The sequence below is a fragment of the Mus pahari genome, chromosome 8 (assembly GCF_900095145.1).
Source record: "Mus pahari chromosome 8, PAHARI_EIJ_v1.1, whole genome shotgun sequence".
Taxonomy (NCBI): domain Eukaryota; kingdom Metazoa; phylum Chordata; class Mammalia; order Rodentia; family Muridae; genus Mus; species Mus pahari.
The window spans coordinates 15,240,528-15,267,590 of record NC_034597.1 but is presented as its reverse complement, the minus strand read 5'-3'; the positions used below and the strand labels follow the sequence as shown (position 1 = coordinate 15,267,590).

At 43.1% G+C, this 27,063-nt stretch overlaps 1 protein-coding gene across 36 annotated transcripts in view; it reads left to right on the top strand.

The window, feature by feature from the left end:
• Kcnma1 (potassium calcium-activated channel subfamily M alpha 1) overlaps positions 1 to 27,063 on the top strand; it is a 710,028-nt gene that overhangs the window by 331,738 nt on the left and 351,227 nt on the right. For all 36 annotated transcript variants that reach the window (XM_021202810.2, XM_021202821.2, XM_021202818.2 and 33 more), the window contains exon 3: positions 23,390 to 23,451. In XM_021202810.2, the coding sequence (XP_021058469.1) occupies positions 23,390 to 23,451 (62 nt within the window). The remainder of the gene's footprint in view (positions 1 to 23,389; positions 23,452 to 27,063) is intronic.

The following is a 27,063-nucleotide window of genomic DNA, read 5'->3' as shown; positions in this document are numbered from 1 at the left end:
TCCTCAACTTCCTGCAGACTAGTTGCTGGTAGCACATCTTGAGTACTGGTGTTTGGATCAGTCACAACATCTCTGGAACTCTGACAAACGGTATTGGAAAACCTACTGAGGTCCCCCTGTGACTTTCTCTCCTTTCAGAATTGGCATCAGACAGTTAGAATATCAAAACACACAATCCATTTTCTGGACAGTTAATCCTATCCAGGCACAGCCACATCATGGAGACATGATCATAGAATAGCTTCTATATATGCCCGACATTGTTAAGACTCTGCAATCTGAGTCTCATAGAAGGGTCATCTGTTTTCAAGTCCTGAGAATACTGGGAGGATACTATGGGCTTCTCATCTCCCTTCTGCTTCCCTGTACAACAAAAAGCCTTCTCCCAGAGAGGGCTAAAGCAAGGGCAGTTGGCTGAGAACATCTCTGCTGACCCAGAAAGAACAGCCAGCCGTGCAGTTATCTGGCAGCTCAGGAAGAGCTGGGTGAAAGTCCTAGGGGTATACCATTTAATGGCTGTGAGGTATAGGGGGAAATTAACTGAGATCTGAGTTTCAGTTCCCTCAGCCACTCAGTGGAGATAGTTAAAAGTTTGTGGTGGTTAAATGAGGTAACATAAATAGAATATTTAGAATAGGGTTTGGTATAAAATGTGCATTATATTTTGTTTTCTATTAATGTTATACTGTGTTATATATTTGTTGTAGCCATTCATTTATATTCATTGTGTTGTTGGTATATTATCAAGTTGGGTCCATTCACAGCCATTTGGATACCCACCCTCAGTGGATTCAATTCTGGGTTGATACTGGCTTCATTTGCTTAAATCTTGGATTGACAGTCCTTGCACACCTTGAATCCAGTACAGAAGTCTACTGTTTCAGTTACTAACTCCATTACTGACTTTTCCCGTTGCTGTGGCTGAAAACAGCAACTTGGAGAAGACAAGTTTTATGTCAGTCCATGGTTTGAGGATCTAGCTCACCGTAGTGACTGAGGCAGGGAGACAGGAGTGGGAGACAATTGTTCCTATGGCGTCTATAGGCAGGAAGCAGGGAGAGATGAGTGCTTCGGCTCAGCCTGTCCCTCCTGTTTTACTCAGTCTAGGACCCTCGCCTCTGGAATGGCACCGTTCACACTGCATACTGTCCATCCTCAATTAACCGAGTCTAGAAGGTGAGTCACACACAGGGCTAGAGGTTGTTGCCCTGGGTGATTCCAGAGCCCATCAAGATGATAAAATGAGTATTAGCCACCACACCCGTGCCACACAGCTTTCTGCAAATATTACACGGATAATTACAGCAATGAACAATTCTGAGAAGCACAATAAGGACAAAATCCGTGTACCTACCCGCTCTGTCCCTCTTTTGATGGAAATCAGTGTGTCTAGCACGTCTGTAATGTCTGTATTCTCTGTTAGAAACCTAGTGTCCATCTTGGTTATCGGATCACTGTATTGTACCATGGTACTTGTGCTCAAATAACGCCTTTTATTTTGCAATGGCCAGAGCACAAGGACAACAATGCAAAGGGAAGGCAGGGCACATAACACAGAAGGACAGCATAACCATGGTTCTATGCTGCAATGCCACAAGGAATTTGGGGAGAGTGGGGCATATGAAGAGCTCAGCATGGTCCAAGGGTTGTTGAGAACCTCCTTGGATGGTGAAGTGATGCTACTAGACCTACCAAGCCTAGATCTGTGTGGAAACCCACATCTATGACCCCACATCTGCAAATCAGAGGTGCTGTTTTTAAAGACTCTGAAGACCAGGTGGTTCAGTAAGTTACACAGGGCCAAATCATGATGGCTGTCAAGTATATGTGACATCTTCCTGAAGATGATCCCATATGTGTGGTGGGTTTATATGGCAAGGAAAAGGATAGACCAGGCATGCCCACTCCAGCCTGTAGCAAGTAAAAACCAGGCTCCCTGGACCTCTGGAACTTTTCCTTTTCATCCAGTCTTCAAGTGTCTAATGCATACTAAGACATGGTGTAAATCCATTCTTCACTGAGTGTAGTTTCCCCTTTACAACACAGGCCTATCTATGGATTGGTGATCTTAACTCCTCCTGATAGCATTCAGTGATTTTTGGATCCAAACTGTGTTACTGCTTGGTGTTTGGTTCTTTTGCCTTTGTGAACACATCCTCCTTCGTGGACTATGGATCAGGAGGCCAGATTTTTCCCAGTTTCCTTTCCCTCGCCTCTTGCCCCCAGCAGCTCCCCAGTGCCACTCTGGACACGGTAACACAGTCAAAACTGGGATCCAAAAGCAAATCAGAAACCCATGAGCCTGCAGTTGGCGTAGCCCCTTGGAGGTATCAACCTTCCAAGTAGAAAGGACCTCCTTCTATGTGGTCTGCTCAGTGATCAGCCCTGGAATTCTTGAGTGAAAAGCCCTTCCACACCTACGCCCCTCCTTGCCCAGGAGTCTCGCCAAAGCATAGGCCTGATTCCGATTACCAGTAATGTGTTAGCTGCAAGGGAAGCAAGGGGAATCCATCAACAGTGATGGCCAGAACCATGAGAGGAAAAGGATGATCTTGTCCTATTCTTCTTCCCCCCTTCCTTCTTTGATTCTGTAGTAGTAAAGTTTGCCATCTAATAGAAAAGAAGAAACCCTATGGCCACTGGCTCACTGACCAAATTCACTCCATTTCTCCTGACAGTAGATAATTATTAATCGCCCGCTCTCCCCTAATGCCTGTAAACCAGCCTCCCATTGTGTCCCTGGGATAGTAAAGGAAGTCATTGTTAGCAGTCAGGTTTGCGGTGGTCCATTTGTTTCTGACGCAGGCGGGCTGCTTGTGGGTGGATAAGACAGTGGGCTTCTGCCACGCCGCAGCCCGCAGCCCTGCTACTGTTTGTTTTATTGGGCAATAAATTAACCCAGAACACTGCCAAGGAGACAGATAAATTAGGGCAACAATCATATTTTTAACAGGAAAATTGGCTTTGTTTCTTGGTAGCATCATTTGAATGATGAACTTGGTCATTGTAGGTTCCAGTACTGCAGATGGGATAGGATCCTGATTAAACACATCCCAGAGAGGGATGATGTGAGGCATTTGCTGCCTCCAAGGGGTCTATGGGTAGAGGAGCATTTACTTAGGATCTTAGGTCTTGGAAGAAACCTGCATTTCAGTCATGTGTGATATAAATGCTATCTGCATTTTAGGAATATTGTGAATGGGTCAAGGCTGGTTCCCCTGCAGGCTATAATTAGGAGAGTCCCACTTGAAGACTTGGGAGAAGACTTTTATGATTTGAAATGGTTGTTAACTGCATCCCTGTGGTTTAATAATGGCGAGAACAGAAGGCGACTCTGAGAAGAGGCTGCCTGTTTGCAACTCAAATCTTGAAAAGCCAAGAGGAATTGGTGTCTTCAGAACTTAAGAGGAGGGCTGGATCCCTCCCTGTCTTCCATCCTATCTAGACTTGCAGTTGTGCCTGGCTCTTTTGAACTCAGTGGGAGACAAGGTGGGTCTTTGCCTTACCACTATCAGCTGCCTGAGGGGGGAGTCCTTTGCTTGCCTGCAGCATCCCTTGCTCTGGGACTGGTGCCCAGCATATAACGAGAGATCAATATATATGTTGGAAAATGCAATTATAAACAGGCTATTTTCTACCCATGGTCGGTTACTCCCTTAGAGCTTAGTCTCACTTCCACCAGCTCTTCCCCCCATTGATCCAGCTTCATTGATAAGCTTCTCCACTCTTTTCTCCATCATTCCTCCTCTACCTCTTCTTCTTCTCCTTCCTTCCCCTCCTCCTCCTCTACCTCCTCTTATTATTCTTTCTTATTAGAAATAGAAGACTTACTTTGGTCATATTTTCTGTTGTCTCAATTTGAAGTTAACATCTCAGTATTGATTTTTTTAAAAAAAAAAATCCATTCCATAGACCTTTCAGGTTGATTTATAATTTTTATCTATTTCTCTAGTCATATGAATGTGAATTCAACTCATTCTCCAAGTATAATACATTATCCGAATAGACTCTTCTTCATGTAACAAGTCTTTTTTTATTTTAGAATTATTTTAGAAAATAATTTAGCATTCCCTGGATTTTTGTGGCCTGCTCTCCCCCCACTTCACTGCACATGACTGGTCAGTATGTCTAATCACTCAAGAATCCAGCTTTCTGAGAGAAATCAAATTTGTGTTTGTATGTAGCTAACCACCTAATTATGTCATAGAAAGGTAGGAGAGAGACAGGAGAGAAGAGACTTTAAAAAGGAGAAAGACAAGGAAAATATAAACATATGTTTAGGGCCATGATTTAATTCACAGTAAGTCTTGGAGAAGAAAGCTACAAAGAGTTTAAAGTCAGAAAATAGGGTGTGCCCTGATGACCTCTTGCGTGCTTAGATGACTGTCCTATCCAACACAGGAAGCCTTTCAAGCTTCCTTGTCTCTGGTGCTTATTAAGTTTTCATGTGTTTTTTTTTTTCCTCTTAGGAGATTTAGAAGAAATGTCAGCTCTGTGCTCAGGGATTGCTTTATTGGGACCAATCACTTGCAGTGGAAATGTGTTTACTAAGATAAGTGCCATTTTCAGCATAGCGTTTGTACCTCTGGCAGAGAATTTTAAAGATGACTCAAACCTTTTTTTTTTTTTTTAAGTACTGCCTTATAATTAAAGAAATCCAACTTTGATGATGTAACATTCACCATTATTCTTTATAGTTCTACTCTTAGATGGGAAAACAGTTGCAAAATAGCTTCATTTAATTAGGATGAGAAATATAGCAAACATGCATATATCAAAAACACATAGACACACACACACACACACATACACACACACACACACACACACACACACACACATATAGACCTTATTTTAAATTATTATTTGTAGAGATAGCTTACAATGTGTAACCGAGAAAATTAATTTAAGGCCTCTCTTTATCTGTTGTACTCATTTGTTGGCAAACATTTATAGGCCATGGCTCTTAGGCTGGGCATCAAGAGTCTGTGATACTCAGCTTCAAGCTGTGACATGGTATTAAGGGGCTTAAAGTCTCCCTGGAAAAATTAGAAATACACAGAAATATAGCTAAGGGTTTACAACAGATTATATGGAATTGATGGCTCTCAAAGTGCAAAATGGAAAGTGTTTTGAAATAGCAAACAAACAGAGGCAGAAATCCAAACCCCAGGGAGAGCATTCAGTGAGTTATCTGTTCATTTACTCAATGATGGTACGTGCTTTTTACAATATTGAGCCCTAGATACTGGGTCCTGAGGAGAGAGTAAAGATGGAACAGTTCAAAAACTGCTCCATAGAGAGTTCTCTTGGCATTATACAATATTCAAATAAAGAAGTAAATAGAGTTATGTCAGAAAATATGTCAGAATATAAGTCAGGAGTGGAAATATGTGGGGCTAGGAACCAGCTGTATGCACCTCTGTGTGTGTTCATGTTTGTGCATGCTCACACCTCATATCCAGCTTCAGGAAGGTTATAAGAACCTCTGCCCTGAGGTCAGTGCTGAATAAACAGAGGCCACATCCTCAAAAGGTGGCATGCTCTCCACACTGGGGGAAACCTAGAAGGGCAGGCATTCTAGAACACTTCAGATGTTCAAGGCATGGAACTACTGAGCTCTGTTTCAAAGAACAACTCAGGTCAAGAAGGAATGGACTGCAGGTAGAAATACTGTTGCACTTTTTTTTTTTTTCCTTCAGGTGAGAGGTGGTTTGAGCATCTTCTGATAAGATTACAAAACCCTCAGTACTTGGCTTGGCAGCCATGGTGCTGTGTATCCGTTTAACTGTTTTTTAGCCACCTTACTCTATGGCAGACAGTGTTTTGAGTACTTCACCAGGGATCAAGAGCCATCTTCTCAGATTCACGTTGCTGGGACCTGGTCTGTTACTGGGTCACGTTCCTTGCCCTGACAACAGGAAGGAGCATCCCTGTTCTGAGCATGGTCACTTGGACTGGTAGAGAGGAGTCAGGACCTACCTTTTCCATTTACTCATGGGCTCTGAAAACTGTCTATAAGCCATGAGGAAACATTCTCCATCAGACTGCAGGATACGGTAGCCATAGCAACATGGGCCTGTTGAGCACTTGAAGTATGCTACAGCAACTGAGTTGTTTTTATTTGACTTTAATACAAACACAGTCCTGGAAATGAAAGTAATATAAAATATGCTTCCTGTTAAAAACAACTTTGTCATTTGGGCAAAGCTACTTTTCATGTGACAGGACAATTATTATGAGGTAGAGTAACACAGTTAAAGTGTATGGGGTATTGGGCTCATGAGTGATTTCTAGTATCTCCTTAGCTTTTCATATTATTGCTAAAATAAAAATAATTTGGGTGTATTGGGTTAAATTAAAAGGATTTTGAGAATGAGTATTATTTTGATTTTGTTTAGAATTTATTTTATCTTTAAGTGTGTGTGTGTGTGTGTGTGTGTGTGTGTGTGTGTGTGCCATATGAGTAATGGTAATAACTGAGGCCAGAAGAGGATGCCAGAGCCTTTGGATCTAGAGCTATAGGTGGTTATGAACTACCAGATGTCAGTGCTTGGAACTCAAGTTCAATTCTCTGGAAGAGCATTTGTATACTTTAACTACGGAACCATCTCTCTATCCCTTATCTCTTGCTTTTAAGATGACAATTCGGAGCAATTAAGATGATTTGAATTCTATTTCTGTTGGAAGTTCATCCTTATATCTCTGGGAAATGGGTTGAGTCAAGAGGGAATCCCCACTGTTTTGATGGCATTGCGCTGTCCTTTTATGAACTTGTTCTCAGTGAACCACTGTGTTCCCACTGAGCTCACTCTGGTTTCTGATTCTAGAACCAGCAGGTGTTGTTGCTTCTTGGGCCTTCCAAACAGAATGCCAAAAGAGAGCTCTGTGGGAAGTCTAAGGCATTACATGTGATATACGTTTGCTCCAGACAATCTGGAGCTGGCCACCGTCTTTTAGAACCCTTCATGTACCTTTTCCTCTTGACAATTTCATGGCCATGCTTGATGCTTGCATGGCTGTTGGCAGGGAGCAATTGTCCATCTATCATATTTGAAGATGGAGCATGGTCTTATTGGACCATGTAGCTGGTTTCAGAGGTCCCCAGAAGCAAGAGATGACAGAACTGTGCTTGCCTGAAAGATCTCAGCAGTCAGGGAACAACAGCCTGCTCAAACAACTTGGGCTGCTGAAATCCAGGTGGCAGGAAATGGCCCACTCATTGCAAAGTTCTGACTCAGTCCCGACATTCACTTTGGTCTGAATCTCCAGCCCCAGATTGTAGTTGTCATGGTGGCAAGGAACAGTGTGGGCATGTATACAGGGAAGCAAGGCTTGGCTTCTCATCATCTGAGCTAACTGATAACATTGCTCCAAGATCACGCTACAGAGACATTGAGAGCTGATCCTCTTGGGCAGCCCAGCCCAGTCTTGTGACTGGCCCTGCTCCTGTCAGCTGCTCTGCATGTGATCATGCCTTTACCAAATGTGTAACCACATATTGTAATTTCTTGGGTGAATTTTTTGGGTGGGTTTCTTCTCTCTCTCCTCCTTTTTCTTCTCTCTTCCTCTTCCTACACCTCCTTCTCTCCCGTTTCCTCCCCCTCTTCATCCTGGATTTCTCTCTCTCTCTCTCTCTCTCTCTCTCTCTCTCTCTCTCTCTCTCTTTCTTTTTGAGACATCTCAGTTAGTACAGGCTAGCCTCACTCTCACAGTGTAGCTGAGGATGATCTTGAACTTTTGATTCTCTTGCTTCTACCTTCCAAGTTTTTCTAGCTACGAAAATACCAATCTGTGATCCTGCCCTTAGAGATACTGACCAAATTACTATGAGGTGAAAATTGGGTTTTACAAACCCGTAAGGTCTTTCGTTGAGGGTATGATACCTCCATGTGCTCACCATACCTCCTACTTGAAGGGATTTGTATACATGGTTTTTTTTCTGGAGAGGGGAAGGGATGTATGTGCACCTTTCTATCTTTCTTCTGGGAAAAACCTTCAAACCCCATGGTCCACAAAGCTAATGGCCCTTTTCCAGATTAATCACTGGCCATATAACTTGTCGCTATCTCTAGTGGGACCAGGTATCTCTATGTGCCTGTACTCTAGTCTCTGAGTCCCAGGAGTGCAGTGGTCCTGGTTCTAAGGTTCCCTGCTGTTGAATTAAATATTTAAATAGATCCTGGTGGTACTCAACACTACCCACCCCAATGCTTTATGTTCCCAAATGAAAGACACACACACAACCTTTATACTTTGATATGCCTTAAGCATCACAGTAGTTGGGCCACTTCCTAACCTCCACATGGTTAACCCGCCTCCCTCAGGTAATTCCAAGTTATCACTTACTACATTCTACATTCTACCTCTGCTGCCCCGGACCCAAAGGGCTGCCCAACTGGGCCGCACGCTCCTGGCTCCACTCTTGCCAGGCCTGGTGTCTCTCCTCTTCTCCTTCTCCAGGCATGGCAGATCTCCTTCTTCCCCCTTCCTCTCCATCCCAAGCCTGGGGATCCTAAAAGTCCCACCTCTGTCTGCCCTGCCCAGCCATTGGCTGCTGGGATCTTTATTTACCAATCAGAACCAACTGGGGGGCAGGGTCCCTCAGTGTGAACAATTGGGGGGGGGGGACTCAAATTAACATAGGAAAGCAAGCAGCAACACCCTGCTGAGTATACAGGTCTAGTACCAAGCTGGGTGTACAGTCACCATACAATAAATGTATGTTTACTGAATAAATAAACACTAAATTAAAATGTAACACCTTCCAGGCATTGTCCACCCATGTACCTAGACTCTAACAGTGACTCATAGGCTAGGCAAAGAGGACCACAAACCTCTTCCTCCCCCCCCCCCATTCTTAAGGTTTCAAAATGTCTTTCAACATGTTTTTCGTTCACTAAAAAAAATTGGAGTTTATTAGAAAGCATTCGTGGGTGGTACTAGAGGGTGTGATATCTCCTAATAAAGGACTGATCTTTTCATAGGTACCTGAAGGAGATTTTGTCTAAAAATTACATAAAGAGCCAATACATAAAATTAACCAATTTAAAATGTTTTTGAATCTATGTCAAAGAAAAGCAGTGTGTCTTTAAAGAATAATTTTTTTCCCCTTTTTACCCTGGATTAATTTGCAAAACATAGTTCTTGGATGGACAGCAAAAACCTAGCCTTGAATTAGGTAGAAATGCAGATTCTGGGCCTGCCTAAAAGTTCCCAATGGGAAAGATAGAAAGAATATGGTCATTTCCTCTGGGCAAGCACTCCTTCCAGGTCATTTTCATGGAGATGTGGGTTGGAGAACCACTTTCTTGGGGCGTGTAGCCCAAAGGAGATTTGGTATGAAAACCTCCTGTTGGAGTTTGTTGCCCTGATGATAGAGATTAAAGTTTAAGCTGAGTGTAGCAGGGAACTCGTGTGTGTGTGTGTGTGTGTGTGTGTGTGCGTGTGTGTGTGTGTGTGTGTGTAAATGTGTGAGTACAAGTACATGTTTAATGGTACATGACTGTGTATGTATGCTTTGTGTGAGTGTGGGCAAGTATGTACATATGGATGAGTGCAACGTATTTGTAAGCACATGAGGGAGCACATTCGTATGTGCTTTGGTATGAGTGCACACAGGAATGTGTGCTTATCTCCTTGTTGCTCAGCAACTACTAACAAGCTTCCAGAAGTTCCTGAAGTTCTCCTTTCTCCATCTCCCATCTTATAGTAGGCTCACTGCCATTACAGATGCACACTGCTGCACCAAGTTCTATACACGTTCTAACAGTTCAAACTCAGCTCCACATATCGGAGCTAAGTGCTTTAGTCCCTGGGCAGTCTCAGCATGCCGGGGGCTCTTCTTCATCCCTATATCCCACGTCCAGCCAGCCCTTTCGCTTGCAATGATTAGACACTTGGCAACTTCATGCATCGAAGGCATGAAGAGCTGTAGGGTGGTCCAGATACAAATGAGCTCTTGTACCTGATGATCTTTTAGTGGATCTGATGAGGGGGCAAATTCAGCCCTCAGGCTGGGGCTGTGCTGAAACATGCAACCAGATTGTTACAATAAGGATGTCTACCCCCTGAAAAGTGACAGCTTTCCCTACATCTGAGTTTAAAACCTAGAAGGGGAAAAAAAAAATCTATGCCATAAGCCTGACTATATTCTGTTGCCCCCCACCCCCGTCAACTATGTCAAAGCTCTTAAACCTATGAAATAAAAAATTCTTCACATATCTTCTGCCCCCTACCTTGCTGATGCCTAGCTCTGTGCTTGGCTGACCTGTCGCAAGTCCTGAGGTATGAGGTGGGTCTGACCCTCATTCACCTGCCCTTCATGTGAGTATCCTTAAAGGACAGGAAGCGGTATCCCACCATTTCCTTCTCTTGCCTTCTGTCTGAAAAAGAAGTGAGAAGCTGAGTGTGTATGTCACCTGCCATGTTCACATCTTTCCACCCAAAACACTTGCCCCATACAAGTGGCATGTGTAGTCTTTTCCATGCCTGTATCCAGTCAGCCAGAGCTCAGGCTTCCCTGTGCAGTTAGCATCTTCTGATCCTTGATGGGTAATATGGATTCGTGACAGAGTCCCAAGAACCAGGGTGGGAGCTGAGACTTTGATGGGTTGAGGGTATCCTCCTTCCTTCAGGGCAAACATAATTGTATATGCCCAGCTGTGCGCCTCTGATCTAGCTTCCAATTTCCCAGGCTATGGGATTTGTGAGCAGCAAGAGGGTTGCTATCTCTTAAAGATGTCTACTTCAGAAAGTGTAGCTTTATCTGTCTAAATTTAATAATAAATACAAAAACATCATTTTGAAGGAGGGAGAGCGATGTCAGAAGTGGATGAACTAGGGAAGCTATCCTCTTGGAGATCTGGATTTCTCTCTGCTGTGTACTTGACAAAAGGAATGATGGTGTCACTCTCAGCCTAGCCAGCACTGGCTAGGACCAGCTCGTTTGCTAGGGTCAGCAGGAGGCTCTGAAGAAGAGAAAATCAACAGAGGCACTAATGGGCCTTAGTGATGTACATTTGTGATCAGGCCCAGCCTGGGGCAAGAGGGCATTTTAAAACCTATTGGATGTTGGCATCAGCGTGGGATGTACAGTTGAATGTTGTTCATCATCTTTGGCAGCTCCCTTGACATTGGGGGTGGGCGGGATGCACGGTGGCTTTACTTCCTAGAGTACATCAATAATCTTTCTTTAAAACAAGGCCTTAGATGGCTAAAATTATTCCTGTAGAAGAGGGCGACTTGAGGTTATTTCTAGTAGTGCCTCTAATGTTCCAGTAATCCATGAAGGGGCTGTGATCACACATTACTGCAAACTGGCCTTGAGGAAACCCGGAGGCCAGATGTTCCGTGTCTGGTCCATCCTCTTTTGGAGGGATGGTTATCTGTTTGTGGATCACATATAGGATTAAGGGCATGGTCTTCTCCAACACAAAATCACATCTGGAATTTTTAGCTACAGTTAACGAAAGACAAAGGAGTTTCTGTCTCTGCTCAGAACCTTGAATCTCCCCCAGACTTACAACCAGCTCTGATTCCTAGCCATGGAGCAGAAAGGGAGTAAAGAGGAAAGCTGTGGACCCATGCCTGTTTTGTGGCTATTGGAAAGTAAATTCAGCTTACTAGGTAATAAGATGCAACGCCTAGGACATGCCACTTGCATCTACTAGGTTTTCTTGGAGGCACCCATGGCATTCATAAGTAGAGGTTCTTACCAGAGAGTGATCATCTATGTATTTTTCAGTATAAATACATTTCTAGATTCTACATACAGATGTTCAGAAAAATGTAATCAAGTATACCTGTGTGCATATTTTCATGACATGTGTGTTTGTATATATGTATGATTAATTCATTTCAGCCCTGGGCAAGTTAATACATACACAGCTCGGTGATAGTAAGCACATGTAAATTATAGAGTCATCACCATTATCCATGCATAGAGCTCTTTATCTTGTTAAATCAAAACTTCATTCTCAGTTATCAAACAATGGTTCTCTGCCTTCCCCCGCCATTCCTATGTAATCTAATATCATTCTTTAGTAACCACCATCCAACTTGCTATCTCTTTGAATTTGACTACTCAAGTGACTTCTAAGGTGGAATCATGTGCTGTTTGTCCATCTGTGGCTGGCTCCTTTCATTTAGCATAACACCTCCGGGCAACCTTTGTGACATTGTGTATTACAGGATGGATAGCCTTCTACACTGGTTAGTTTTTTGCCAACTTGGCACAAACTAGAGTCACCTGGGAAGAGGAATCCTCAGTTGAGGTCCAGCTTCCATCTTCCATCAGATTGGCCTGTGTGTGTAGATGTATGAGTTGGGGAGAGGGGTAGATATTTTCCTGATTAGTGACTGATTTGGAAGGGCCCACTGAGGGTGGTGCTACTCCCGGGCAGCTGGTCCTGGGTTGTTTAAGAGACTGAACAAAGCCATGGAGAACAAATGAGGAGGCATTATTCTTTCATTCTTTCTGCTTCAGTTCCCTCCTCCAAGTACCTGCCTTGGCTTCCCTCCATGGCGGAACTGTATGATGAAATAAAGCATTTCTCCCCAAGTTGCTTTTGGCCATGGTGTTTATCAAAGAAACAGAAGTAGGACAATGCCTTTATTAGATACTGAAAAGCATTCTAAATGTACACATATGTCTCAACTTGTCTCTATGTGCTTCTGCCTGCGGACCCTTGGCTGCTTTGATCTTTTGCCAGTCGTGAATGAGTCCCTTCTGAACCTGAGTGGCCAAAAATCCATTTAAATCCCTTCTCAACCCCAGCTTTGCCTTTAATATAATCTAAGAGCTGGCAAGATTTGTGAAGTAGGGCAGAGAAGGCTGTAAATGTAATCCTTGGTGACAGTGAGTGGCAAGTGTTGACCTGGCAGTGCTACCCCATGACTTCTCATCTTATAAACCTAATTAAATTAAAAATCCAGTTGGCCAAACCCACACTCACTTAAGCCAGGCAATTTCTCACAAAACTCATTAACTAGGACTTGGGAGTTTCATCAACAGATGGAAGTTTTCCCCCATGTTTTTCAATGATTAGATAGAAAAGGACCTTCAAACTTCAGACCTCAAATGGAAGATCTTGGGTTGCTTCCTAAAGCACCGGTTTTAATGCCTGTTAGTAAAATTAGGCAAAAATGCATCCTTTCAAGTATTATGAGGCAATGACATAAAATTTCAGTGTCGTTAATCTGAGGCTGTAGGAAGGACAGGGATTTAGGGGACATTTTCTAACTCACTGTTACAATTATTTTTTCTTCATTTCAGGTTTGTTTTTTTATAGTTATAATAAATATATAACCAAAAGGGACATATTACACGGGTAAAATGTCATAATTATTGGCGACCAACCAGGATTTAGGAGCATTCCTGCATGATTGCAGTCACTAACCTGCTGCAGCAGCTCTCATCTGAACCTGAGGTTAGGTCAACCTTCATTTTGAAGGAGGAAGTTGTTAGGCAATTAGCTTGTAATTGATATTCCAGATTCTTCTTTGGGGAACATTTAAAGCAAAAACGAATCTACACCCTCCACCTCTGTCTGCATTAGTCATATTTATCATATTTCTCTGTGTCCTCCCACAGGCCTGCTATTGCCTTCATTCTGTCTCTCTAGCAGCAGATGGCTGATTTGTAAGAAACTTGTTCTGCATAGCTTATGTTAAGAGGGACTCTCGCTGTCTTCTGGTCATTTTGAGCTGACATGACTTAAAAAAATGGATGTAGATGCATTGCTGTGCACATACTTGATTAATAACTATTGATAGAGATCCACCACTTGAGATCAGTAATGTGTCAGTTTATCTCTGGCAGTGTTCATATATGGGTATATGCTATAGATGCCTATACCAATTAATTCACTTATTACATATGGATGACAGTTATATTTGGTTGTGTCTTGTGGTCACAGATTCCTGGTTTTCACCCAAATCTTCATTCTCTGCTTCTTCATTTAATGTATGCTCATTAATGTGCTTCATTTAATGTGCTCACCACAACAGTTGAATCTGTTTTTCCTGGATGCCTAATATCTCTTTCAACTGTCTCTAGACCTGTCATGTCTCTTTGTAGTGAGGGACTAGTGAGTGTTCTTTCTTCCATCCTTGTTTAAACCCTTTTCTCTTGAGAAGTCTGTCATTCAACTAGATTCTATTGGTGTCTTTCTTCCTAATGGGCTATCTCCCTCCCTCCAGACCCTTCCTGCTGTTCTGGGAAGGTGCCACCATCCACTCTGTCTTCTTGACCTCAGCTCTGGTGCTCACTTCTAAACTATGTACATGGCTTTTGGGCATGTACCCTGTAACTTCCTTCCCACTCACCCCACACACTAGGGTACACTTAATTCCCACTCATTGGTCCCTGGGTCCCGTGTCACCTGGAGCCACATCTCACTTCCATGCAAGGTTCCAGATTCTTGAATCTCATCCTTGCCCTTCCATTCTTCTTCTGTTTCCCTGCCATTTAATCTTCAGATTTGTTCCCCATCCCCTTCCCTAAGTACTCATCTATTTAATGAATACTGAGAGAGCTAATGCAGTTGAGTTCCTGCCAACAGAGGACATGCATTCTGTCATCAGAGCACTTGCAGTCCAGCCTTGGAGAGACACACTGATCAAAATACAGCACACAAAAAAAAATCATGTTACTGCTTTAATGTGGAGTGCCACAAAGAGACTATACTTGCAGGCAATTTCTTATAGCAACAGGCAGGAAATCACTGTGGAACTGATTGCTGATGGTTACGCAAGCCTATGAGAAGTAACACTTGTAGAAGGCTAGAACTGGTTGTGCAAAGGCCCTACGGTAGGAAGGTGTGGAAGAAGTGAGTGATTAATGACAAGAACTGAATGTCCACAGAAATTGGAGTTGAAAGAGGGAAGGAGTCTTAGATACAGCTAGAAGAGATGAATCTGAGTTTTAAGTGAATTGACTCTGTCGGAGATAATTCTTTTGTTCCATACTAGAGTTATGATTGGAAGCCATTGGTGGAGGTCCCTTCTCTGTGTCCTAACATTCCAGATCATTCATGGGTTCATAGGTTTACATTTGGGAAAATCACTCAATTCCCATAAATGTGTGTAAAATCCTATAAAATCCTAGTCATTTCTGCTAGGTTATTTTATGTATGAATTTGGGACCAGGGGTATAGTTTGCTCATAGAGTGTGTCCTTAGCATACTCAATGGCGGGGATCTAGTTCCAGCACTAGCTAGTGATAACAGCAAGTCTTATACCCAAACCTTGCATATGAAGAAAGAAGTTGTGTTCCCAAGTTAAGCACTGTGCTTTTCCAGAACAGCGACTCCTTAAAGGCATTGCTGCCTCTGGCTTATTTTCTTCATGAACACATTTCTCTTTCAGTCCTTCCTTGGAGTTTGGATTACCACTGAATTAATTTATATCATGTTTGTTTGCACGTATCTATAAATCAAATGCAATGTGTCAGACTGTCAGATGGTAAACTTAAGAGACCTTTGGCTATCTAAATGACCTGGTCAAAATACCTCTTCTATACTCTATAAATCATTTAAAATTTATGCTCACAAGAGCACCTTTCGAGGTGTCAATATTATACCCATTTAGGAGAATCATTAAAGCTTTAGGAATGAAAAAAATGTTACTTGACAGATTTGTTATTAAGACATGACCCCCCCACACACACACGCACTTTTTATTTTCTTAAAAACAAAACAAAACACTGAGATCCAGTCTGAGCTTCAGGGGTTAAAATGTACAGAAAAAGTGCAGGCTTTTCACAGATGACAAGAAGCATAAGAAGAAGAGGTTGGGGTAGACCCTGCCTTAATTTTTATAGCAATGGCAGAGGCCTGGTCCTAGAAAAGAGCTCTTCTATAGCCTCTCCAAAGACTCTTTCCATTATTTCTGCATTAGCTTGGGGAGCGCATGTGCTATGTGAGCAATCAATTTGGGTGCTGCAGATGCACACTGTGAATCAGAGCATCCACATAGCCTGTGCATCTGATTCGACAAGAGAAGACTGAGAGACACAGATGTTTTGTTGGGTATTGTTGTCATCATACTGCATTATGTTTATACACGAGAGGTATACAGATGGCATATAAAAGTGCTGCCTTTTCCAGATGAAAATACTTCATATATACACTGGTCAGGACCCTCCCAAGATCCTCCCCTAACAAGTTTCTCTTCCAATCCTGGCACTTCACAGACTAGAAAACTGACTCCCAGGGAGAAGAAGCATCAGGCTCCATGCATCTAGTTCATCCATGCCACCGAGTGAGCCCCCATGATCCTGCTGCCTCTCCTTGCCACATGCCATCATATCATACTCCATACTTACAGTCTGGCCTCTCTAGCACAGACCCACCTGGAACTTCAGGAATGTTCTTTGTTTCTTTGTGTGTGTGTATATGTGTGTGGGGGGGGTTCACCCCCTTCTCTCCTCCTCTACCATTTATGGGGTTTGACATGGAAGTGGCTGTGTTGCTATGCTTGATCCCCTCAAGGAGTCTGTTTATGTGTAAGACATTTCTTAGATTCACGAGATTCCTGATTCATTTCAGCTTTGGATTCCATGCCTGCTGAGGGCAGCTTGACTTTATTATTTTGGTTTCCCATTTCCCTGTCTCTTACTCTACACCTTGCACATCATGGTAAAGAAATGTCCATTGAGGTTATTAAATTCACTAGCCCCAACGTTGCAATTTAGATGTTAGACTGCATACCCCCTCTCAGAAACAAACTATCCCCAGATGGTTTTGCCTCGAGAATTTGCCCATCTATTTTTTTTTCTGTACATAGTTAATTTTATTATATATAAATTACAGTTTAATTTAAAGAAAAAAAAAGGCCACATACCTTCAAGCATCAGATAGGGAAAACTGTCCTTTTTCCAAGAAAAGTCTCTGTCGCCAGTAGCCAGATTCTACATAGAACATGTAGCATCATTAATTAGGGTCATTTGTTCTGCTGTGAGCTGAGGAGAATGTACAAAAGCCCGCTTACGAGCGAATTAATTCCTTCTCCTCTCCAGACTTTCTGGAGCACGCCTAGCAGATTCTCCAAGCCTGTAGGCCCCTTACATATGTTCTAATGGGCTAATTGATAAGGCTACCTTTGTGAATTAATCTCTGACTTGAGCTAAGTGGTTTTCCCTAATGGCTTTAATTCAGGAACACCCACTCGTGGCCACATGTCAGATTTTTGAGACAAGCCTAACAAAAACGGAGGGGCCCAGCTCCCCTCTGGTTGTTTTGAGTTTCTCTGGTACCAGGAAGGAACCAGTGTATTCCTTGTTCTTCTTTATTTTGTTTTGCATTTCTTTGGGGGTATTGGACATGTGTCTCTGCCTGCCTGTGGAGTTCAGTCACAGGAAAGTCCCTTCTCTGTTTCTACCTTGGGGGTTCCAGGGATCAAACTTGGGTTGTCAGATTTGGCAGTAAGCACCTATGCTTGCCAAGACATCGCACAAGGAGACTCTACCTCAGTTTTGTAAGGCAAACTCCCCAGGGATCTGACTCCTTTGAGCTTCAGCTCTAGATCCATCTCTGAAGGCCCATGTGGTCTCATGAGTCCATGGGTGCGGCTCAGCCTGTTACTGCAATCTAAGCCCAGTACCCTGCAGCCCTACCAGGTAGGCTCCACTACCTATCCTCGGTATGTCAAGTAAAGTGATAAGTAATAGTGAAAAGCAGAGAAGAGAGTTTTATATAACCACATTGGGAAGAGGAATGAGAAAAGAGGTTTAGAGACAGTCCCACCCCCATTCACAGTCAAGGTCCTGCTAGGATTAGGTTTAAATGAAGGCAAGAGACATCCTGGTCAAGTGTGGCCCTGCCCATCGTTGACCCATCAGTGTCTGTCTGCCTCCAGTCCATCCTACAAGATGGTCTGACGCATGGTCAGAATTGTATGAAGTCTCTTTCCTGAGACAAGCTCCCGGTCTAGTTGGCATCAAAAAACCATAGTCTTTCCCTTCACCCAGCACAAGATTACTGGTTCAACTGGTTAATTCCTTGAGGGTCCATGGTGTCAGTAATCTGAGACCTGAAGTTCATGGCTTAGAATATCTTCGCTCCTACAAGGATGGTTACAAACCTGACAACTGGAACTGAAATTCTGAGACATTTCTGCAGAGCCTTTTTTTTTTTTTTTTTTGACTTGGTGCCCCTGTTCACACTACTGTTGGCTTTAGAGAAGGCTTAGTTTCTTGTGTCCCTAAACAAAGAATTGGACAGAGATATCTAGATGGTAGCTAACAGACAGAGATAATTTATTAAGGAAGGATCCACATCAAGGGAGGAAGTGGGCTAGATCAAAGAGAGTTTATGTCATAAACAGTCATGCTGTACAAAGGATTTGAGCTTTCATATCCCATAATACAGACATTTTGATAATAATTTGGCTTTTCTGTGCATGCTCCATCTGTTATGTGTACTTCTATGTATAACTCCATGTGTCTAATGTCTCATTAATGTGTATAATGTGTATAATGTCTCCATCCAGGATAGTGCGTTGAATATCAAAATGATCCATGGGTAACCTTCAGACACTGGAGTACCTTACCTTTGCATCTGTGCTAGCAGCCCATTGGTTGACCTCAGCCAAACTTTCTCCCAGCCTTCATCTTTGCCTATTTGTTCTTTTTCTATGTTAATTTCTCAGGAATTGCTTTATAGTTTTCTGGCCCTCCCTCTGTGCTCTCTCTGCCTGCCTTAACTTCGCTGAATCTGCCTTTCTACAGGAGCTTTGGTAACTGAAGGGTATAGGCTAGGCTTGGTCACAGTTTCTCATTTTCATGACATTTTTCCTCCCAGGCATTTGAAGGATCTTCATGGCTTGCTAGGTTTTCCATCCAGAAAGATGGCTGCTGATGCGCCTTGCTCTCATCTCAATTCATGCCCAGATTCCTCATGATAAGGAGGATGGACTTTTTGTGTGTATTGTTTTCACATACTGCCTGTGTTCCTGGTATTCTTTGGTACAAACACTTGTCATGTTTCATTTCCCATTCTGGAAATAGATGAATTATGTTCCATTGTTCCAATGATAATTGTCAAGTTGCTTCCCTCTTTCTTTCTCTCTTTCTTTTTTTCTTTCTTTCTTCTTTCCTTCCTTCCTTCCTTCCTTCCTTCCTTCCTTCCTTCCTTTCCTTCCTTCTTTCTTTCTTGACCCAGCACTCTAGAAATACACTCAATAGTCTAGACTCTAGAAGCCTCAAGAAGGCAGGCTTAGCCATCCCTCCCCAATTTACTCAATGTGGCCACATTGAAAAGAGGAACAGATAAAATGGTCCAGTTGACCCCTGTGTCTTTCAGTGATACTGACACGAGGTTTAGACTTAAATAGAGGACAAGAGATGTGTGTGACAAAGCAGTCCTGGCCTTAAGGATGGTCCTCCCTATCACCAATTCATCATGGTCTCAGCTCCTGTCCTACAAGGGAAACCCACAAAGTGATCTGATAAGGCAGCAATCTGTCAGTCTTTGTCACCACTGATGCCTTGGGACCTATCTGGTTTCAGCCAGATGATAACCTTTGTTCTTAATCTCAGCTTGACCCTCATGGCAAATTGTCCTTATCTGGGGAGTGGTCCATCTTGAGAGCTTTAGCTTCCTCTAGAATTCAAAGCGATTCAAGAAAAAAACTTAAGGGCAAATAAGTTAGCTCTGCATGTTCAGCCAAAGCATGGATATGAAGCCGAAGCAGAGATGGCAGGCTCTCATCTGACTTTCAGTTTTCTCTTGGATTTAAGCCAGGAGTGAGTACAGTGTACTAAAAGCAGTCTCTAAATTCATATGAGTGTTCGCAGGTAGTCTGAGAGCTTATATAACAGTGAGTCCTGTCAAAGTGCTCAGCTGAGTACTATTCATGAGGAGTTAGACAAGCTATACAGACTGTGGTGTCATGACAGACAAGGAGCAAATGACCTCTTGGATTCTACCACTAACCACATGTAGGCCCTTGTGTGGGAAAGGCTTGGTCATTTTAAAAGTTATTCTATAACTAAGTTGCGGAGAGCACATGCACTTTGCTGTCATAGGGCGGGTATTGTGATTTATTTAGTACCACCTTTCCCTGTCCCTGGGATTTCTACCTTCCTTATCACTGGGGCTTTAGAAGTAGGCAGGATCTTCAGTGGCCCTGCACTGAACTGAAGCAATATGAGCATAGCTGCAACGTGTACAAAGAACAGCTACTGGGAGAATGAAGAGATACTGAAGCAAGAACCCATATTGTCTCCACTCTCCTTTAACTTCTCCTCCATCTCTTGATTGATGACCTGCCTTCAGTAGGTTTAGCATACATTCTCTATCCCTTCTTTGGACAACTGACTGTAATTATGTAACAGTATAGGTCCCTCCCTCCCCCACCGTGTGTGTGTGTGTGTGTGTGTGTGTGTGTGTGTGTGTGTCTGTAGGTGCGTGCACAAATGGACACCCCAGCCCAGATGTAGAAGTTAGAGGGCAGCCTCACAGAGTGGATTTCAGTGGGTTTGCTAGGCTTGCTCAGAAACTGCCTTTACACTGGCCATGGTTTTCCTTCTCAAAAGACAAACAAAAACATTTAGAATGTGTTGTTTTGAAAGCTGGAGAAAGAGGGTGAGTCATGCCCTTTTGCTCAGGTGGCTTTGAGAGAGCCATGTCACAAGTGGCTGAGTCTGTCAAGCTCACATTTTCTTGGCCAAGTTTCTGCACAAGCTGAGTGTAGGCTGGCAGTGTGGTCAAGCCTGACATGATAACAAGGCCCGTTAGTAACTGTGAAGTTTACATGCACAGTTCTCCTTCTTACTGAGTACTACTTTATTATTACTTTATTTGCCTACATGTACAGTTCACCTTCTTACTAAGTATTATTTATTATTATCATTATTATTTTATTTGCCTACATGCACAGTTCACCTTCTTACTAAGTACTGTTTTGTTATTATTGTTGTTATTATTATTATTATTATCATTATTATTATTATTTTATTTGCCTGTTGGGAGGCTCCTGGTGGTTGGGACAGTTTGGATTTCCAAATCTCTCTGAGAGAACGCCTTCTGGCAGGTCGCAGGGTCCAAGCCAACAGGGGTTCTGTGGGCACCATATTTCTCCAGTGTTCCTTTTTGCTATTACTCTTGAAGATGTTGCTGTTTAAGTTTGAAGAGTCCAGCAGGGTGTATTTCAAACTCTTGTCACTGATTTACTTAAATAAGTGACAACACATTATTCCAAAGTGGAAGCAACTGGGACATATTAGTGTTAGTGACTCTGGCCATCCTGTTTCTGGGAAAATACTGCTTTCACGGGAGTGTTGAGATCCTAACTTCTCACAGGATGGAGGTGCTATTTGCAAGGTCTCTGATTTTTCCTTTCATAAGACATAGCATTTGGTGGCATAGGACTGTTTAGTGAGCCCTGACAGCAGCTCTGCATTCATACACATGGAGCTAACTGGACAGGGATCTGTGCCCAATCAGTCGTTTATGAATGAAGGGGACCCTCCCCCTCTGCTGTCATCACACCCCTTCCCTCTGCAGCTTTCTGAGAATGAGGTCAGGGCCAGGATCTAACTGCTTATGGCTCAGAAATAGCAGCCCAGCTCCAAATTAATCTGATGCTGTTTTGTCGTAGGATGAAAAGCCTGCTTATAGCTTTGTTTCCGGTATACCCTTGCACACAAGCTGTGAATGAACCCATGTGAAGAGCAGAAGCAGAGGCAAGCCAGCCAAGAACTAGTCTACTGAGTGGCTGGTGGTTGCAGACAGACTGCAGGAGCTGTCTTGCATTCAATGGGGGCCTTGATTTGAAAAGCAAAGAGGAAGAATGAAATAATCCCCAGTGGTGTAGCACTCTAGCCACTGCTCTTGAGAAAGGAATGATAGCTGTCGCTGAGGACGCTGTGTGTCCCTTGTGTTGTGTCCAGTTCTTTCTCACACTGTGTGACCAGCTGATCACCTCTCTCGTGGTTCCTTGGAGGAGTGGGGGGTTGTAGTGCTTTAAATGGGTATTACACATACACTGCATTTTCTATCAACCATATTAACATGCACAGAAAAACAGTGTGCGCATGCACATGCACATGCACGCACACGCACATGCACGCACACGTGCGCGCGCACACACACACACACACACACACATACACACACTAATACACCACAACTTAATCATACTTAGTCTTAGCAGAAGTAAGGGTTACTTTCTGTCCATCATCCCAGGCCAGCCAGATTTCTGCATGTGGATACTGAGGAGACTTGCATGTCTAAGGGTCTTCCCTATGTCTCTTTAGGAGTTGTGTATATCTAAAGGGCAAGGTTGAGCAACATACCGTCATTGTATGTGGTGTTGGTGTCGTTTTTATTTTTTTCTGTGTTCACCTTAATTGCTGGCTGTTAGTGTCTCTTTTTTTTTTAAACTGGGACCATTTTTTATTGGCATTAGTCATCTCTGTGAAAGATGAAATAAACACATTGGAAAGTTGAATGAGGGCCAGAGGTGTCAGTGGCAGCCGGACCTGCTACAGGTCCCTTCAGTGGACTTTTATGTACCAGGTGTGCATGGAAGGAGATGTCAAAGCTGTCTTTTATATTTGTGATGATTTTGAATGAGGGCAAAAAAAGCTTAAAGACTGTCGTATAACTAACAGGTCAGATGTGTGACGTAATTGACATTTTTGCATTTAATGCTTTCGCTATATGTTTGAGAAATCTTATAAACACACTCAGAATTGAGCAAATTTATATTGATATAGAATTTTGTGTGTGTGTGTGTGTGTGCATAAACATTTCTCTTCACATGCACCCCAAGTGGCATCTGTAGTAGCTAATGTGCGCTTTTCAAATTGATATTTCTTATGTGGGAACAGAAAGCAGATTAGTGACTGTCTGGGCCCAGAGGATAGAACAGGGATTAATTTCACAAGCAAGAAAGATCTTATTGAGATGATAGAAATGTTCTGAAACTGGATCACAGTGATGCCAATAAGTTGGTAAATTTTACAAATTTATTAAAGAATTATGTGTTCAAAATGGATGATTTTATACCTCAACAAATCTGTTAAAAGTGATCATTCCCTTTAAGTCCTAGGGTCGGTAGAGGATGAAAAACTTCATCCTTTCAAGTCTTTTGACTCTCTTTCCCTGCTGAAGTTTGTTTAATTCAGTGGTGGGGGAGCTGGTCCTCAAGGTGACAGGGCAGGATCAAAATCTAAGGACACGGGATGAGAAAGTCTGCCCTGACCCCTATTGGCAAGGAGCAAGGTTACTCCCACGGCTAGGTGAGGAATCAACCTCTGGGTTGTCACAGGGCAAGGAGCACATGAGCACATGAGATATGGAAGCAGTTGTTACGGTCACTCAGAAATGCAAGCCTTCAGCTCCCAGCCCTTAAGTGATGGAGTGCCTCTTTTCTTTTGCAGGTTGTGTTAGTCTTTGCTCTCAGCATTGGTGCCCTCGTAATATACTTCATAGACTCGTCAAAGTGAGTATGCATATATGTTGTCTTGCCCCTTGTTTTTACCCTAGGGTAATTGTGATCCCTTACATTGATGGGCATATTTAACTCAATATTAGCCTTACCAAGACTCTCCTGAGTGCCAAAGACTTGGAGGAAGGCAGGGCTGCCCTGTGCTTCATTTATGAATGGGGAAGAGTTCTCTCAGAAGAAAGGCTGGGTTGATGCTGATGGTATGGAAGGGAGAGGCACTTAGGGAGCAAACCCTCTTGTTGGGTATACATTTGTAATGAGCTGTCTCCTGATTGAGTATTTGTACTAAACATGCCAAGAAGTTAAGAGGGCTCCTATGGGAGTGTGCAAGCTCTGGGAGAGGGTGACAGAGTCCAACAGATGAGTCTGAGCCATTCTGGCCACAGCCATAGGATCCTTTTCTCATCCAGAGTTGGATCCTATTGGAAGGTAGATTAGAAAGCCCAGTGCTAGGATTCTACCTGCCAAATGAATATGTAGCTGAATCAATAATCACTGTGCTTCTCCACTTGTGAAACTAAAGAAATGGGATAAGGCATTCATGAGGACTCTCGGAGCTAGAGGTCTGGGACTCTCTGAGAACTTGTAGAGAATGATGCTCATGCAGACCCTTGGAGGGGCAGTTTAGTGATCTGGAACGCCAGGGTAAGCATGGTTCACAGATGATGAACCTTTGGGGAGGCAGTAGAGACCAGGCACCATGGATACCCTTAATGCTGTGGGAACCACTGCTGGATACATCACTTTTTTCCAACTCTCCTACTGAAATCTCAAAGTTGACAGCATCTGAGACATACAGATCTGGGAATAGACTTGCTTTTCTGTTGTGAGACAGACTTGACAGCTCTGGCCAAGGACAAGAGCCCTTGAGCTTGCAGTCCTAATTGTTTACTTTGGGTGTGGTGTTCATCCCTCTAAAGTTAATCCTGCCTGGGTCTTAAGCCTTTGATCCCAGAATACCTGCCTTGTGTTCCTGTTGGATCAGACTCTGGTATGCCTCAAATTTGGGCTCAATGTTCTTTTTCTTATGGTGTGATGTGGTGGCAATTTAATGCACACCCAAATTCCAAATGTCCCAGAGCTATCTGGTCACCAGCCAGGGCATTTTGTGCATTTGGCTATAAAGGCCATACTGTCACATCAAGGAAAAGTAAAGAAACACATCTCCTCATCCGCGTCTGAAGTCTGCCAACCATCAGACTTTCAGAAGTCACCTAGCCCACCTCAGACACAAGGCTGGGCCCTCACCTGTCTTGAGCCATGAGTCCTTTAAATATCGTCAGGGAACAAGAATGTGCATGCTCTCTTCATCTGAAATTGCTAGTCAAGAAAGAAGAGCATCATTCAGTCTGCAAATCTCCAGTTCTCCTGTGGGTGAAGGTAAGCTCTCTTTTCATATTTACTTAGAGATTCTGGACCACATTTGAAATGAACTGGAACTCTCAAGCACTTGGTCATCTTTCTCAATCTCTCTCCAGGGGTCATGGGGTACATACCCTGCCAACGCCTGTGCTGGGGCTTAGGAAAGAGTTTCGGATATGTAGTCTGTGTGCCCCCAGAGAGTACACACTTATGTGAAGGTGAGTGTGGCGGTCTACTAAAGGGACAGAGACCTAGACTGTACCTCCATTTCCTTTGTCTCCCTTTCTGACCCCATGTATGTCATGGTAATAAACTATTTCTGGCAGATGGATTTGGATGGTGTCTTTTTTTAAAATTGTGCCTACTACGAGTCAGTCTTTGGCTTTGTAGAGTCTGGTTTTCCTTGGGGGAGGATGGCAGAGCATGTTGTTCACCTAGGTTGACACTCTTCACAAGTGCCTTCCCAGCCTCCTCCACCCTTTGGGGTTAGTCCTGAAATTGCTTAGTCTTTGTGAAGATGATACTTGAAACTCTCCGTGATTCTGGTTCTTTTAGGGTCATTCAAGGAGTCTGTACCAAGGCTGATCTTCGCTTCTGGTTTTCAGTTTCCCAAGCAAGAAGTGCCAGTACTCTTGGAGATTCGATTGTCCTCATTCTTTATGGGGGATGACCAAGCCCTAACATGGATCAGCCTTTCTCTCCACCTAAACCATGCAAACGGTGTGGGTTTTTTTGGTAACAGACTTGGTTTAGCAGAACACCTGTTGCTACATACATAACTCTACTTTTCATTTCTGCTTCTTGATCTGGCCCTGAGACCATACCCTAACACTCTTGACTTGTGGAGAAGCCAGTGAGCAGCCTACACTGAGAATCCTTCACCTTCCCATCCAGGTTGAGCAAGTGTGCTCAGTTTATAGAGATGATCGAAAGTAAAATCTACAATGTTGCTACCTTTATGATAAGTCTAGAAGGTCATAGTCAGAGCACCAGATGCAGTCCATTAATCAAATTGCAATCAAGTTTAGTGAATGAGATGAGATGGAACTCTACATATAAACTACACATGGAACTAGGGTGAGAAAGTAGAAGGCAAATTCCTCAAGTCTGCTTTTTTCATTCAGAACTTCTTCTGGCTTAATAGACGTGGCTTGGCTGGCCATCTTGGAGAGCAGATTACATTTCTCTTAAAAATTATACCAAGTCATTTCCCTGACAAAAATACCTGGTATTCTGGAGATGAATTTGCATTAGTATTGACCCTCTGCAAATAAATTGGAGTGACCCTTGCTAGATTGACATGGTTTGCAAAATTGTTCTCTTTGTTATATTTAACCAGATCTGTCTTCACCTACTTAGTAGATTGGAAGTCTCCTGGTTAGAGAAGCTCAAGATGCAAAGCTTGCCACATGTGGCCCTTTAGGCAGTGCAAAGAGGGACTGGGGATATGACCTGGTGGGTAAGAGCATCTGTGGATGCTTATGAGGATCCAAGCTCAAATCACCAAGGGATTTCTGAAAAGCTGAGCATGGTCTATAATTCCAGAGCTTTGGGGGGATGGAGACAGGAAGACCACTGGGCTTGCTTGGCAGCCATCTTAGCTGTGGGATAGGTGAGAGACTCTGCCTTAAAGGAATAAGTCAGAGGGTAAGAAAGCAGGACACCTGACATTCTCTCTTGACCTCTGCTTGCACATATATCACACATGCATTCATGAGAGAGAGAGAGAGAGAGAGAGAGAGAGAGAGAGACAGACAGACAGACAGACAGACAGACAGACAGACAAGCAGAGTAGATGCTTATTCTATCTCAATGAGCCAACAGAAAGACAGTAAAGTTCAGGTTGACTTTGTGATTGGCAGGTGTAATTATAATTGGTGATGTCCCTTACCTTTCAAATTTTATTCAACTATGGTAATCCCACACATCTTTGCTTTTCAGTTCTTAATCCAATATGACAGATCTCCGAGTGGATCTTTCTTGATAAGGTGTTTGACTCCTTTGGGTTTTGTTTTTCTTATGTGGTCTCTATGGGAAGAATCATTCGGGTCATCTGCAGTGATCACCATCTGTCTGAGAAAGATTGTCCTGGAACCTGCAGATAAAGAGAATCAGATTAAAATGGGTTCAAACGGTGTACCATCATTCCAGTGAAAGATGCTAGAAAGATTCAAACAAAGGAGGACATTATAGCAAGACTTGGTTGAGATGTCTGTACTATCAGTGCCTTCAGGAGACTTGTCA